At 44.0% G+C, this 14,128-nt stretch overlaps 1 protein-coding gene across 8 annotated transcripts in view; it reads right to left on the bottom strand.

Annotated features, from left to right (window-relative positions):
* adarb1b (adenosine deaminase RNA specific B1b) overlaps positions 1–14,128 on the bottom strand; it is a 187,022-nt gene that overhangs the window by 24,929 nt on the left and 147,965 nt on the right. For all 8 annotated transcript variants that reach the window (XM_055870828.1, XM_055870832.1, XM_055870831.1 and 5 more), the window contains one exon: positions 227–301. In XM_055870828.1, coding sequence (XP_055726803.1) covers positions 227–254 — 28 coding nt within the window. In that variant the 5' untranslated portion in view covers positions 255–301. The remainder of the gene's footprint in view (positions 1–226; positions 302–14,128) is intronic.

The following is a 14,128-nucleotide window of genomic DNA, read 5'->3' as shown; positions in this document are numbered from 1 at the left end:
ATGTGAGGGAGGCTAAGATTTTTTTAAGGGTGTGCATAGAGCAATAAGTTGAATCCAAGGACATTTATTCAAGTTTTTTTTGTGGTGGGAATATCAAGTTCTGAAGTTTTGTATATGCACTGTGTGTGTGTCCTTCGTGTGTGTGTGTCTAGACAGGGGATCAGGTAAGCGAACAAATGGACAGCCAGACAGACAATTTGACAAAGAGACAGACAGACAGACTCACTCATGTTCTCCTCTTCATCCACGTCCATGGTGAAGAGCTTCTGCTGGGCCCGGGGCTGCCTGGCTCCGGCTCCACCTGAGAACAACACGAGAGGAAGGGACGGTCAGTCAAACTCAACCTAGATGTCTCCACCACAACTAACACACGGGCCCATGTGCACACACAAACAAGTATAACTATAATAGAGGGGACCAAATGTTGGGGAAATGTCAGGGTCTCTTCCCTACGGGCAGGGGCTGCAGAAAGTGTATAAAAATCTAAATATTCATATGTACACAGACACACACACACACCCGGTGTGGTGAGATGAAAATGACACAGCCAGGTTAAGCTTACGGTGAGTGTATAAATATTCAGAGGTGGAAACTAATCTGGGCGAGAGAGGAGAGAGAGGGGCCCGGTGCTGACAGGTCGTAATAGTCGGGAGCAGTCTATTGTGACTTTAATATCCGTCCGATTAGACCTCATTTCCAGCTGCCTGCCGGGAGATATACAGCTATTGACATGGACAGGCCTTTTAGCCGGGCGTGACACACACAGCCATTTATCCTCCAGTAGAAAATGCACTACAGTACACAGACAGTTGTACAGTACAGCAAAGCCAATGGATTTCTAGCTGAGCAGAATTGGGTTCATGCACTTGGCATTTGTGCGAGATGCCAAAAGCTGCATTCACCTGCAGAGAACCAATCAGTCATCAAGGAAAGACCTGGAATCTATACACAGATCTTTACTGCGATCATACTGAAATCTTTATGTCGTTGACCAAGAATACGCAGTAGAACGGAAGGGTGACCTGTGAGCACTAAATATCTCAAGAGGAACATGATCTACTATCAGCAGGCATTATTTATTACTCTGAGGACATTCAAAAACGAAGAAAAACAATGTTTTCAGAACCTTTTAAATTAATTGACGTAGCATTTGACATAAGGTTGTTACCAAATTTGCTGATTTTATTTTATTATATTAAATATATTACCAAAATATTGCCACCAAGTTTACGTCAGTAAAATTTGGAAAAAACCTTCCAATTTCAGTTTTAAATGATGTAGTGTTGATCTTGAACATAGCCCAGATCCAGGCCCAGATATGAACACCTGTCACGCCCTGACCTTAGAGATCCTTTTAATTCTCTATTTGGTTAGGTAAGGGTGTGACAAGGGTGGGCAATCTATGTTTTCTATTTCTTTGTTGGCCTGGTATGGTTCCCAATCAGAGGCAGCTGTCTATCGTTTTCTCTGATTGGGGATCATATTTAGGCAGCCTTTTCCCACCTGTTGTTTGTGGGATCTTGTTTTTGTGTAGTGCCTGTGAGCACTGCATTTGCGTCATGTATCGTTTATTGTTTTGTTTTGTGAGTTTCATTATTAAAGATGTGGAACTCTACGCACGCTGCGCCTTGGTCCATTTATTCAACAAACGATCTTGACAACACCCAAGGGAGTGGTTAGTTTGTCTCTGGTCAAGAAAACAATGCTCTTTGTTAATAATCACATTCTCTTATGGGATTATTTTTCTTCTTGTAACCTAGTTTGTTTTCCCCAGTCCAATGTGCTGGTTGTCAGTCTTGGGGCATCTATGTAACCTAAGGGGGACATTCTGTGTATCACAAATTTAGAACAAAATATAAAAAATATAATTATGTGATCTTGCAGACATTGATTCAGCGTTGATCTAACTTTATTAAACAAGCACCATTCACCCGAGTAGCCAGTTCTCCAAGAGTGTAGTATAAAATACACAAATACGCAGAAACTTGCACAGATAAAGGCCTTTAAAATAACTTCCTAGTAGTCAAGAGGTGAGTGGAACAGGAAACACACATACGCACATGAGCAGCAGTCTAAGATCACGGTCACTGAAACTACAGACAAGAACAGCTGAGAGACAAGAAAAGTGAAGCAGGTGTGCCAGAATCATGACAAACCAGAGAGAGAGCGAGCTGTGATGACGTATGATAGGGAGAAGACTGTGCTGAATCTAGCTCTCTGCCTTGGTTCCATGCACCATTCCTCACAGCGGACGCTTTCTTAAGCTAAACTAAATGGCCTAATTAATCTTGGCTTATGGTGGGTGACAGCAAATATGCTAGCACAATTATTACCCTATTAAAGACTCATATTCCGCCCCATAATTGAAAATGAAAGGGGTGGGGGGTGAGAGGAGTTTGGGAGGGGGTTAGTTGGGGGGGGGGATCATTTGTCTCAGGTAGCCTAGCCAAACTACAGCCAGGTGTCCTTCCTTCGTTCAATGACCCCCCTTGCTTCCTGCACCTCCCCGCCATCTATTCTATTCCACCCGAAGGTCTGGGCGCTAAATGCCTGTTTGGATATTACAGGTCGGTAGATTTGCCCATTTAGGCTGGCTCGTGCACCCGTCGCTTTTGATTTGAGGTCGCGGAGCCGCCTCGCCTCTTGGCTCATGAATCGGTTAGCGACCATGAGATCGGATCCAATCTACGACCGGCGCATCTACAGCGTTCATAAAGACCCGGCTGAGGGAAAGGGAGGATGAAATCCAGTGGTGAGTTACGGCTGTGTGAACACCAAGGCAGAACCAGAAGCCTGTCTGGTCAGTGGTCATTTAGACTAACTAACTAATTAGTCGCCTGCAGATGATCTGAGGGAAACGTCTGTTAGGACATTAACGGCGCCTCTTTATGCCTCAGTAGCCAGCTGAAGGTTGCCAGGCCAGGGTAGCAGGGTGCTAACTGGTCAGCTCGGGCCCTGGATAGAGCCAGTATTAGCACGGCTGCTTTTGTGTTTGCCCACAGTCAATTCACATAGGCTGCATTTAACCAGCTGCTTTTCCCCCGCTCCACACAGGTCAATAGCTATTAAAGCTATTGAAATAGAGAGTATCCTGACCAGGTCTCAACTCCCATACCAGATTTAAACAGTGACTGCCTTTAAAAAGCAACACATCCCTTTGAAAATGGCCCAAGTGGCATCAATATAAGTCAGAAGCAGTTAATTCTAGTGTCAAAACTGACTACAAAGTGTAAATAGGATACATTTGGTCATAAAATGAGTCTTGTCTGAAACGGAGGTTGGAACATCGGTGCGTCACAACGGGTAAATGAAGGTAGGGTTTTGATTTGATGATGTCCATTTGCCATTAACATGGTGTGAACAGCTGCGGTGATTGGTCTCTATCCAATAGCATAGACAGTAAGACAGACCTGCCCAGCAGCGCCGACTTTGTTTTCAGAAGACAACACGTCACACATTTTTTTTTTACTTGAGAAATACTGCACCAAACACCTTAGTTAGATGCGCAACTAAAACATACTCGGCAAAAACCTCAAAATGAATTACAGATTTCTTATGTTATCTTAGATTCATTCTGGGTATTTTGAAAAAGTTAAATAGGCTTCGGCGTCTACAGTGTCTCATGGGGGACAAACGCGTTAAGCAAATGCGGAATCGGTCAGGAAACACACCTCCAAGACTGAAATCTTGTTTTTCTAATAAGCAACAGAAACACACACGTGCCAATCGGTGTGTTCAGTGGCTCTTTAAAGAGAAATTCCTTCCAAAGTTCTACAATTCAATGGAATGTTCTTTAGCATTCAAATTAGTGTCAGTGATTACCTGTCATATCAGTGTTCCACTCTGGCTATGGAAAATAAGGGAGGAGAGTCATTGATACAATAATTGATGACACAACTAGAACTATTGCCATAACAATTTAGGTAAAGAACAATGTTAACGTCAACCCCTCGGTCTCAACGCTAAAGATGTGCGGCTGACCAAGTAGATCACTATGCAGTCGGGTTTGAGTTCTTTTGCTTTGTGCTCCTCTCTGTTTTAATCCTCATGCCCAAACGATACCCAATCCCACAAGTTGTGAATGTGGCTGGTTTCAGAAGTATTTCAGAGTGGATGGTTGGGCCAAGGGAGGGAGAGAAAAGATGAGAAAACTCAAATTCAATCTCGACAGCGTGAGGGACTGAGGGAAATAAGGTGTTTTGATTTGTCTTTCATCCCTCGCTTTTTCTGCGGTGGAGTGATAGCGCGGCGCTTCCGTGGAGGGAGCCCCGGCCGCAGGAACAGACGAGAGGGTAAGGGGGGAGGGAGAGGAGGGGTGGGAGGGAGGAGAAATAGAAAATGCAATCCTATTCCCGGTAAAAGAGAATCATTATCTCTCCTAAAACAGAGAGCGCAGGACTGGCCTGCCGTTGATAGAAAGCGGGAGGCAAACAGTCCAGCCAAACGCTGATGGAGGTTGAGTGATGGGGGATTGAGAGGAGGAGGAGTAACTTAATAGGAAGAGAGCATGAAGGCTGAGGTTCATGAAAAGAAGTTCATTTCTGTCCGGTAAAACCAACTTCCTTCATACCTTAAGGCAACAGGCAAAGAGGTCCAACAAGTTTGCAATTCACATCTACAGTACCATCCATAATGGAAAAAGCTCAACGTATACATTTCTATGGGCATATTTACAGGAGAAAAAAAAGGTCTGCAACCTGTAACCACAAAGCAGAACATTATTTACAGCCTTGGCAGTGGCATAGGTGTAAATGGTCCAATGAAAGGGTGTTTTTTGATTGATCCACTGACAAGGTGATGGCTTGTGTTTGGTCTACTGACAATTTGATTGTTTTTTATTGGTCCAATGACAGGAAAGCTCAGGTCAGGGGCTCTCTCCGTGAAGCACCACATTGTAATTCACCCTAAATGGCTTGCTCTTTATTTCGATTGAGCAACGAGGCACATAGCACTTAGGTAACGCCACCTTTTACCGGGATTCCATCACCGCTCTAACTGTAATTTCCTGTAGGCTAAATCAAAACAACCTTTTTGAGAGAAAAAAAACACAGAAGACAGAAGAAACTAGCAGCATTCTGACAAATGTCTCCAAAAATAAGCCACTTTTCAAGATCCTGCTCTGCCACGGCTTTTTGTTGGAGAGGAGAATTCTTCTCTGAAGGCAGCAACGTGGCCTAGTGGTTAAGAGTATTGGGCCAGTAACTGAAAGGTCGCTTGTTTGAATCCCCGAGCCAACTAGGTGGAAAATCTGTTGATGTGCCCTAGAGCAAGGAACTTAACTCTAATTGCTCCTGTAAGTCGCTCTGGATAATAGCACCTGCTAAATGACTCAAATGTAAGTAGACTTCTTGACGGGCTCCCCCAGGTGGTAAGGTTAGGCAACAAGACATCTGCCACGCTGATCCTCAACACTGGGGCCCCTCAGGGGTGTGTACATAGTCCCCTCCTGTCCTCCCTGTTCACCCACGACTGCGTGGCCAAACAACACCATCATTAAGTTTGCTGACGACACAACAGTGGTAGGCTTGATCACCGACAACGATGAGACAGCCTATAGGGAGGAGGTCAGAGAACTGGCAGTGTGGTGCCAGGACAACAACCTCTCCCTCAATGTGAGCAAGACAAAGGAGCTGATCGTGGACTACAGGAAAAGGCGGGGCGAACAGGCCCTCATTAACATCGACTGGGCTGTAGTAGAGCGAGTCGAGAGTTCCATGTTCCTTGGTGTCCATATCACCAACGAACAATCATAGTCCAAACACATCAAGACAGTCGTGAAGAGGGCACGACAAAACCTTTTCCCCCTCAGGAGAATGAAAAGATTTGGCATGGTCCCCAGATCCTCAAAAAGTTCTACAGCTGCACCATCGAGAGCATCCTGACCGGTCGCATCACCGCCTGATATGGCAACTGCTCTGCATCTGACCGTAAGGCACTACAGAGGGTAGTGCGCACGGCCCAGTACATCACTGGGGCCAAGCTTCCTGCAATCCAGGACCTATATAATAGGCGGTGTCAGAGGAAAGCCCATAAAATTGTCAGAGACGCCAGTCACCCAAGTCATTAACTGTTTTATCTGCTACCGTACGGCAAGTGGTACTGGAGCGCCAAGTCTAGGACCAAAATGCTCCTTAACATCTTCTACCCCCAAGCCATAAGACTGCAGAACAATTATTCAAATGGCCACCGGACTATTACATTGACCCCCCCCCCCCATTTTTTTGTACACCGCTGCTACTCGCTGTTTATTATCTATGCATAGTACCTCAACTAACCTGTACCCCCGCACACTGACTCTGTACCGGTAACCCCTGTATATAGCCTCGTTATTGTGTTTCTTTTTATTATTTTAGTTTATCTGGTAATATTTTCTTAACTCTTCTTGAACTGCACTGTTGGTTAAGGGCTTGTAAGTAAGCATTTCATAGTAAGGTCTACAGTTGTTGTCTTCTGTGTATGTGACAAATGAAGTTTGATTTGTAAGTCGCTCTGGATAAGAGCGTCTGCTAAATGACTTAAATGTAAATGTAAATTTGAACTTTCACGTTTGCTGCCTTTCAAAGCTGTTCCCAGGTAGCTCCACAGCAGAGAGAGACTTGACGACACCGCAGGGATCCTCTCTAACACACAGACAGAATTGGTCTTTGGCAGCTCTGGGTCTATCAAACAGAGAAACTATTTTTTGATTTCACATTTTTATTTAACTAGGCATTTAAGAACAAATTCTTATTTTCAATGACGGTCTAGGAACAGTGGGTTAACTGCCTTGTCAAGTGGCAGGACGACAGATTTTTACCTTGTCAGCTCGGGGATTCGATCTTGCAACCTTTCGGTTACTTGTCCAACGCTCTAATCACTAGTCTACCTGCCGCCACAATGCGCAAACGCAAACAAACGACAATGTTTACTGCACACCCGACCAGGCTAACGGAACAGGACCATGGACAGAGACACACCCGACCAGGCTAACGGAACAGGACCATGGACAGAGACACACCAATTTAGACTGCTCTACACAAACGGACCACTGCCACATGTGCAAACCATATATACTAGAGCACTATTCAATCAAAATCTCTATCAGTGAGTTTCCGGGAATAAGGGGAAACTAACTTTCTTCCCACAAGAAAGACATCCAAATATGTATTCTTACAGCAAAATAAAAATCTCAGGATAAAGGTTTGGATTTTTAGAGCACCGCAATGATTGAAATGCTTTCAGTACACAGTGAAGTGCTAAAAGCAGGAGGTCTGCTTAGAAGAGATGGAGGTGCAGAGGATTAGACCGTCTTTTATTGTGTTCTAGACTTTAATATTAGACAGTGGGCAGTACATCACCAGGGTGCTGATGTGGAGGACTTGGAGGTGGATAGATGGGGAGAGAGAGAGACAGACACAGACAGAGTATCAATATGAATTTTTTATTTGATGGTTTTATGTGAGATTGCCTTTCAGAGGTCCGCTGGAGTGGCGGGTCAGGAGAGAGAGCAGGTTATAATGGGAGTGAAAAATATGGTGCAGGCACACACACACACACACTGCTTTCTCGTATTAACACACACACGCACCCTCTCAGTTTCATAAACTTTTCTCATGTGTTCTCATTCTAACATACATATACACACACCCTCTCTCTCTCCCTCCCTCCCTCCCTCCGCTTTCCTTCAGGTGTAGTCATAAATCAGCCGAGCGCGGGGACATGAAATCCCCCAGCCTGGCAGGCTGGGCCAGTAAATGGCCGCTCGCTACCTCCCAGAGTCCATCAAGGCAAGGACGAGTGACCGACCGCCCAGCACCTGCTGACACGCCGGGGACGATGACAGCCGCCACCCCGCTCCCCTTCCCACCTCACCTCACCTGTACCCAACCCTCACCTCCCCCCCATAACATCTCCTCACTTCTTTTTATAGACAAGATTTTCGCCCTCCCCCCTTCAATCCCTCCCTATCCACACCCAGCCCCCACATCCATATACTCATTATTTGTCTGTCAGGCCAGTGGACCATTTAAGCAGTGAAATATGCGGATAGGTAGTGCTGAGCTGCTGGCAGAAGCCCTTGTAGCTAGCTGGTGGCTGAGCTGAGTGTTGATGCTCCGTCACCCTGGATGCTTCTGCAGCACAACTACACCTTTCTTTCCTATGCACAGACTAGAGCTGATCCACTGGATTCAAAATATACAGTAGCTGGTTCCCTACCGTAAAAAGCTTGACAAAGCAGTGAAATGCTAGGGACGTGTAAACAGACAACTCGACAAAGCAGTGAGATACTAGGGACAACGTCGCGCTGACCCAGCCTTGGGAGGATGGGAAGTACACTTCATCTAGGAGTTTAAGGTCCCCTTCCCCTGGAGGTCACAGGCCAACAAGAGCCATTGGGAGTCATGATTGAATGAGCCAGTCAGTGAGGGGGAAAGGGGGGGGGGGGGCATGAAGAGAGAGAGAGAGAATATGAACCAATATGAGGGGGAGAGAGTAAGAAAGAGAAAATAGACAGAACGGTGAGAGCAGAGTGAGCAGAAGACAAGGGGGGCTGACAGGGAGCAAGAGGAAGAAATGAGAGTGAAAATGAGAAGAAAGGGAAAAAAAGAGAGAAAGTAGACTATGATGAATGGCTATAGGAAAGAGGGAATAGGGTGAAGGGGTGGTCTGTCACCAATGCTCTCAGAGGGCCTAACACAGACAGATAGGTGCAGTGGTCAGTGCATGCATTCCATTCCAATCCATACCATAACTCTCCAGCTACCCCACCCCCCAACTTTATATTTGCGGTTTGAGCCCATATAGTGTACTACTTTTGAGCAGGAACTTTAGGGCTCTGGTTAAAACTAGTGTGCACTATATCATGAATATGGTGCCATTTGGGACGTACCCCTGACGCTGATGGAGGATAGTTACTACAACAGATGCAAAAGACACAGAGGGCTTCTAAAACAAATAGTTATCTTTTCAGGTCATTCTGGTTCAACAGTTGAACTGGACATTCAAGGGAATTTTGCAATTGATTTTACATTTTACAATTACACTTTGGGATTGACTGGGAAGGAAATTAATTTGACCCCGATTGTAAGGCTGCGTGTACATCCCGTACTGTCTCCTCAGTCCTTACTATGGCACCTGGAGCAGATTAGAACGGGAGTGGAGAGATCCTACAGTTTGGGTCAAAAGCTTGATATCAGGAGTACTTGAAATCGGTCTTCCTTTCTAAAACCACAGATAGAGAGACGCAGACTGACAGAGAGAGTTAATACCCTAAAATGAACCAACCGTTCAAATAAATTAAGAAACTGTTCCACACTTCTAAAATGCATCCTTACAAAAAGGGGCTTGGGTTTAGTTGGTGGACGTGGCAGGGGTGGCGCGGTCTGCCCTTCGGCGCGGCTGAATTTCAGAGAGCATTTTAGAGGCCCCCATATTGGCGGCGTAGAGACATTTTTGCATTTTTAAGCCAACTTCCTGCAATTTGACAAATTTCTTTATGGATCTGAGAGAAATGTTTGCAGTTTTAAATCTAATTTCCTGCAATTCTATGCATTTTGGCATGGCCAATGCTGTGTGCTTTTGCTCAAAATCTATAGTCCTAAATTCATTGTTTTTGGAATTTTCAATTCTTCCGGAGAATTCCGGAGAAGCTTTTATTTTGGTGATTGTCAGTTATCAAAGATTATGTTATTAAAAGATATCCATCATCTTTTATACATACACTACCGGTCAAAAGTTCTAGAACACCTACTCATTCAAGGGTTTTTCTGTATGTTTACTATTTTCTACATTGTAGAATAATAGTGAAGACATAAAAACTATGAAATGACACATTTGGAATCATGTAGTAACCAAAAAAGTGTTAAACAAATCAAAATATATTTTATATTTGAGATTCTTCAAATAGCCACCCTTTGTCTTAATGACAGATTTGCACACGCTTGGCATTCTGTGCCTTCTTAAAAGTGAATTTGTGGAATTTCTTTCCTTCTTAATGCGTTCGAGCCAATCAGTTGTGTTGTGACAAGGTAGGGGGGTATACAGAAGATAGCCCTATTTGGTAAAAGACCAAGTCCATATTATGGCAAGAACAGCTCAAATAAACAAATAGAAATTACCTTTGTCCACATGTGCAGTTGCAAACCGTAGTCTGGCATTTTTATGGCGGTTTTGGAGCAGTGGCTACTTCCTTGCTGAGTAGCCTTTCAGGTTATGTCGATATAGGACTTGTTTTACTGTGGATATAGATACTTTTGTACCTGTTTCCTCCAGCATCCTCACAAGGTCCTTTACTGTTGTTCTGGGATTGATTTGCACTTTTTGCACCAAAGTACGTTCATCTCTAGGAGACAGAACGCGTCTCCTTCCTGAGCGGTATGACGGCTGCGTGGTCCCATGGTGTTTATACTTGTGTACTATTGTTTGTATAGATGAACGTGGTACCTTCAGCCGTTTGGAAATTGCTCCCAAGGATGAACCAGACTTGTGGAGGTCAACATTTTTTTCCTGAGGTCTTGGCTGATTTATTTTGATTTTCCCATGATGTCAAGCAAAGGGGCACTTAGTTTGAAGGTAGGCCTTGAAATACAACCACAGGTACACCTCCAATTGACTCAAATTATGTCAACTAGCCTATCAGAAGCCTCTAAAGCCATGACATAATTTTCTGGAATTTTCCAAGCATTTTAAAAGGCACAGTCAACTTAGTGTATGTAAACTTCTGACTCACTGGAATTGTGATACAGTAGATTATAAATGAAATAATCTGTCTGTAAACAATTGTTGGAAAAATGACTTGTGTCATGCACAAAGTAGATGTCCTAACCGACTTGCCAAAACTATAGTTTGTTAACAAGACATTTGTGGAGTGGTTGAAAAACTAGCTTTAATGACTCCAACCTAAGTGTATGTAAACCTCCGACTTCAATTGTATGTGATATTGGATAGGCATTAGGCAACGGCAATGTTTCTAGATTCTCTACAATTTACTTTCACATATCAAACAATGGCAGATCAGTGATTACTTTGAGAAGGAAAGGAATTTTTAAATAATTAGATGTGAACCAGACAGGGCTTTTGTAATGTCTGAGCTCATCTTTCTCGCTTTGCTGTCCAGTTTTTTTCTGTCCTGTTTCCTGGTGGCGGTACCCAGGTAATGCACCATAATGGGGTACACGCGTGGGGCCACCAGCGGCCTAATGGACTGGGGTCCTCGCGGACAGGGAGGCCTTTCTTTTTGCCTGATTGAAACTGATGGGCCGGGGAATGGGAGGAGAGGAGCGTGGCCGCCTAACATCGCCCCTGCCGTGCCCCCTTCACAGACACACACCGTGCCTCCACACAAATCTCCATCTCAGACTCCATTATTCATTTGGTTTCTTTAATACTGTACCTCCACGCAAATCTCCATCTCAGACTCCATTATTCAATTTGGTTTTTCTAATGACCAATAACTGGTTGGAATTAGATTGCCAAGACCAATTTCACTTCAGTATGAGCAGACTTCTCCATGTCTGTTACAAGCTCCAGGTGCCAGCTGGATATTCGGAACTTACTAAGTGTCCCATAGAGACGGAGCAGAAATGAATACCCCTCATCATTCTCAGTGACGTAAGGATTTAAAAAAAAGGGTGAACATTCAACACTGTAGCTACATTTAGTTTTGTAACATTCCCATGTGCAAGACAAGACAATACGAGATGAACATCATTCAAACACGTGACAGAAGTAATAGTTGACGGCAATAAATAAACAGTACTGCATGATACCACATAGGATGCTTAGTAATCTGGGAAAACAAACATGGCTAAAATGTTGACAGGTACCTCGCTCACGGGGGAGTAATGCAGTATCAATCACTTCCCCACATCGGTGGACTTTGTGTATCACTTAAAGACTACACACCTGGGCTGTGGTGTAAAGTATTATATTTTTTTTATTTTTTTTTACTTTTATTTAACTTGGCAAGTCAGTTAAGAACATATTCTTATTTACAATGAAGGCCTACCAAAAGGGAAAAGGCCTCCTGCTCCTCCTAATAATAAATACAATATAAATATAAGACAAAACACACATCACAACAAGAGAGACAACACAACACTACATAAAGAGAGACCTAAGACAACAACATAGCAAGGCAGCAACATATGACAACACAGCATGGTAGCAACACAACATAACAACAACATGGTAGCATCACAATGTGGTAGCAGCACAAAACATGGTATAAACATTATTGGGCAGCGACAACAGCACAAAGGGCAAGAAGGTAGAGACAACAATACATTACACAAAGCAGCCACAACTGTCAGTAAGAGTGTCCATGATTGAGTCTTAGAATGAAGAGATTGAGATAAAACTGTCCAGTTTGAGTGTTTGTTGCAACTCGTTCCAGTCGCAAGCTGCAGCGAACTGAAAAGAGGAGCGACCCAGGGATGTGTGTGCTTTGGGGACCTTTAACAGAATGTGACTGGCAGAATGGGTGTTGTATGTGGAGGATGAGGGCTGCAATAGATCTCTCAAATACGGGGAGTGAGGCCTAAGAGGGTTTTATAAATAAGCATCAACCAGTGGGTCTTGCGACAGGTATACAGAGATGACCAGTTTACAGAGATGACCAGTGTTCAGAACAAGGTTAAGGGTAGAGAAAGCTTGTTGGACACGAAGAAAGCTTTGCTGTAGAGCATGTATATGCAGATGATACAGTATAAAACTGTATCATCTGCATATAAATGGATGAGAGAGCTTCCTACTGCCTGAGCTATGTTGTTGATGTAAATTCAGAATAGCGTGGGGCCTAGGTTAGAGCCTTGTGGTACTCCCTTGGTGACAGGCAGAGGCTGAGACAGCCTTCTGACGTTATAGACTGCACTCTTTGAGAGAGGTAGATAGCAAACTAGGCCAAAGACCCCTCAGATACACCAATACTCCTTAGCCGGCCCACAAGAATGAAATGGTCTACCATATCAAAAGCTCTGGCCAAGTCAATAAAAATAGCAGCACAACATTGCTTAGAATCAAGGGCAATGGTGACATCATTGAGGACCTTTAAGGTTGCAGTGACACATCCATAACCTGAGCGGAAACCAGATTGCATACCAGAAAGAATACTATAGACATCAAGAAAGTCAGTCAGTTGATTATTGACAAGTTTTTCCAACACTTTTGATTAACAGGGCAAAATAGAAATAGCCCTATAACAGTTAGGATCAGCTTGATCTCCCCCTTTAAATAAAGGATGAACGGTGGTTGCCTTCCAAGCAATGGGAACCTCCCCAGAGAGGAGAGACAGGCTTTGCGATGATAGGGGCAGCAACCTTAAAGAAGAAAGGGTCTAAACCATCTGACCCAGATGGTTTTTGGGGGTCAAGTTTCAGGAGCTCCTTTAGCACCTTGGACTCAGTGACTGCCTGCAGGGAGAAACTTTGTAGCGGCGCAGGGGAAAAAGAGGGAGAAGCATCACGGATAGTCACATTAGAAGGGGTGGGAGATGAGGAAATGTTGGACGGGCAAGGAGGCATGGCTGAGTCAAATAGGAATCCTGACTTAATGAAGTGGTGATTAAAAAGCTCAGTTATGTGCTTCTTGTCAGTGAGAACCACATCATCAAGGGACATGGGCAGCTGTGAGGAGGAGGGTTTATTCTCCAGGTCTTTAACCGTTTTCAAGAACTTCTTGGGATTAGACCCACAGAGAGAGAACTGTTCCTTAAAGTAACTAACTTTGGCCTTCCAGATAACCTGAGTGCACTTATTTATCATTTACCTGAACGACAGCCAGTCAGCCTGAGTATGTGTGTGCCTTTCGCCAAATGCACGTTTGAACCAGGGGCTGAATAAACCTGTTTTTAATTCTCATTTTCCTATGGTGGTGTGTTTGTTAACAATACTACTGAAAATATCAAAAAAGAAGGTCCAAGCGTCTTCGACAGAGGGGATCAAGCTGATTCTATACCATTTTACATGAAGGAAGGCTTGCTCATTAGTGTTTTAGCAAGCGTCTATGACAAATCAGGACAGGTCGTTTCACTGAGCAGCCATTACGAACACAGGCTGTAAAACAGTGATCACTAAGGTATACAGAAAACTCCAGACTGATACCTATCAGGATTATTTGTTAGGATAACATCAAGAAGAGTAGCCTTTTCTGG

The sequence above is a fragment of the Salvelinus fontinalis genome, chromosome 19, assembly GCF_029448725.1.
Source record: "Salvelinus fontinalis isolate EN_2023a chromosome 19, ASM2944872v1, whole genome shotgun sequence".
Lineage (NCBI taxonomy): Eukaryota > Metazoa > Chordata > Actinopteri > Salmoniformes > Salmonidae > Salvelinus > Salvelinus fontinalis.
Note: the sequence above shows the minus strand (reverse complement) of the source record. Positions and strands in the feature narration are given on the sequence as shown.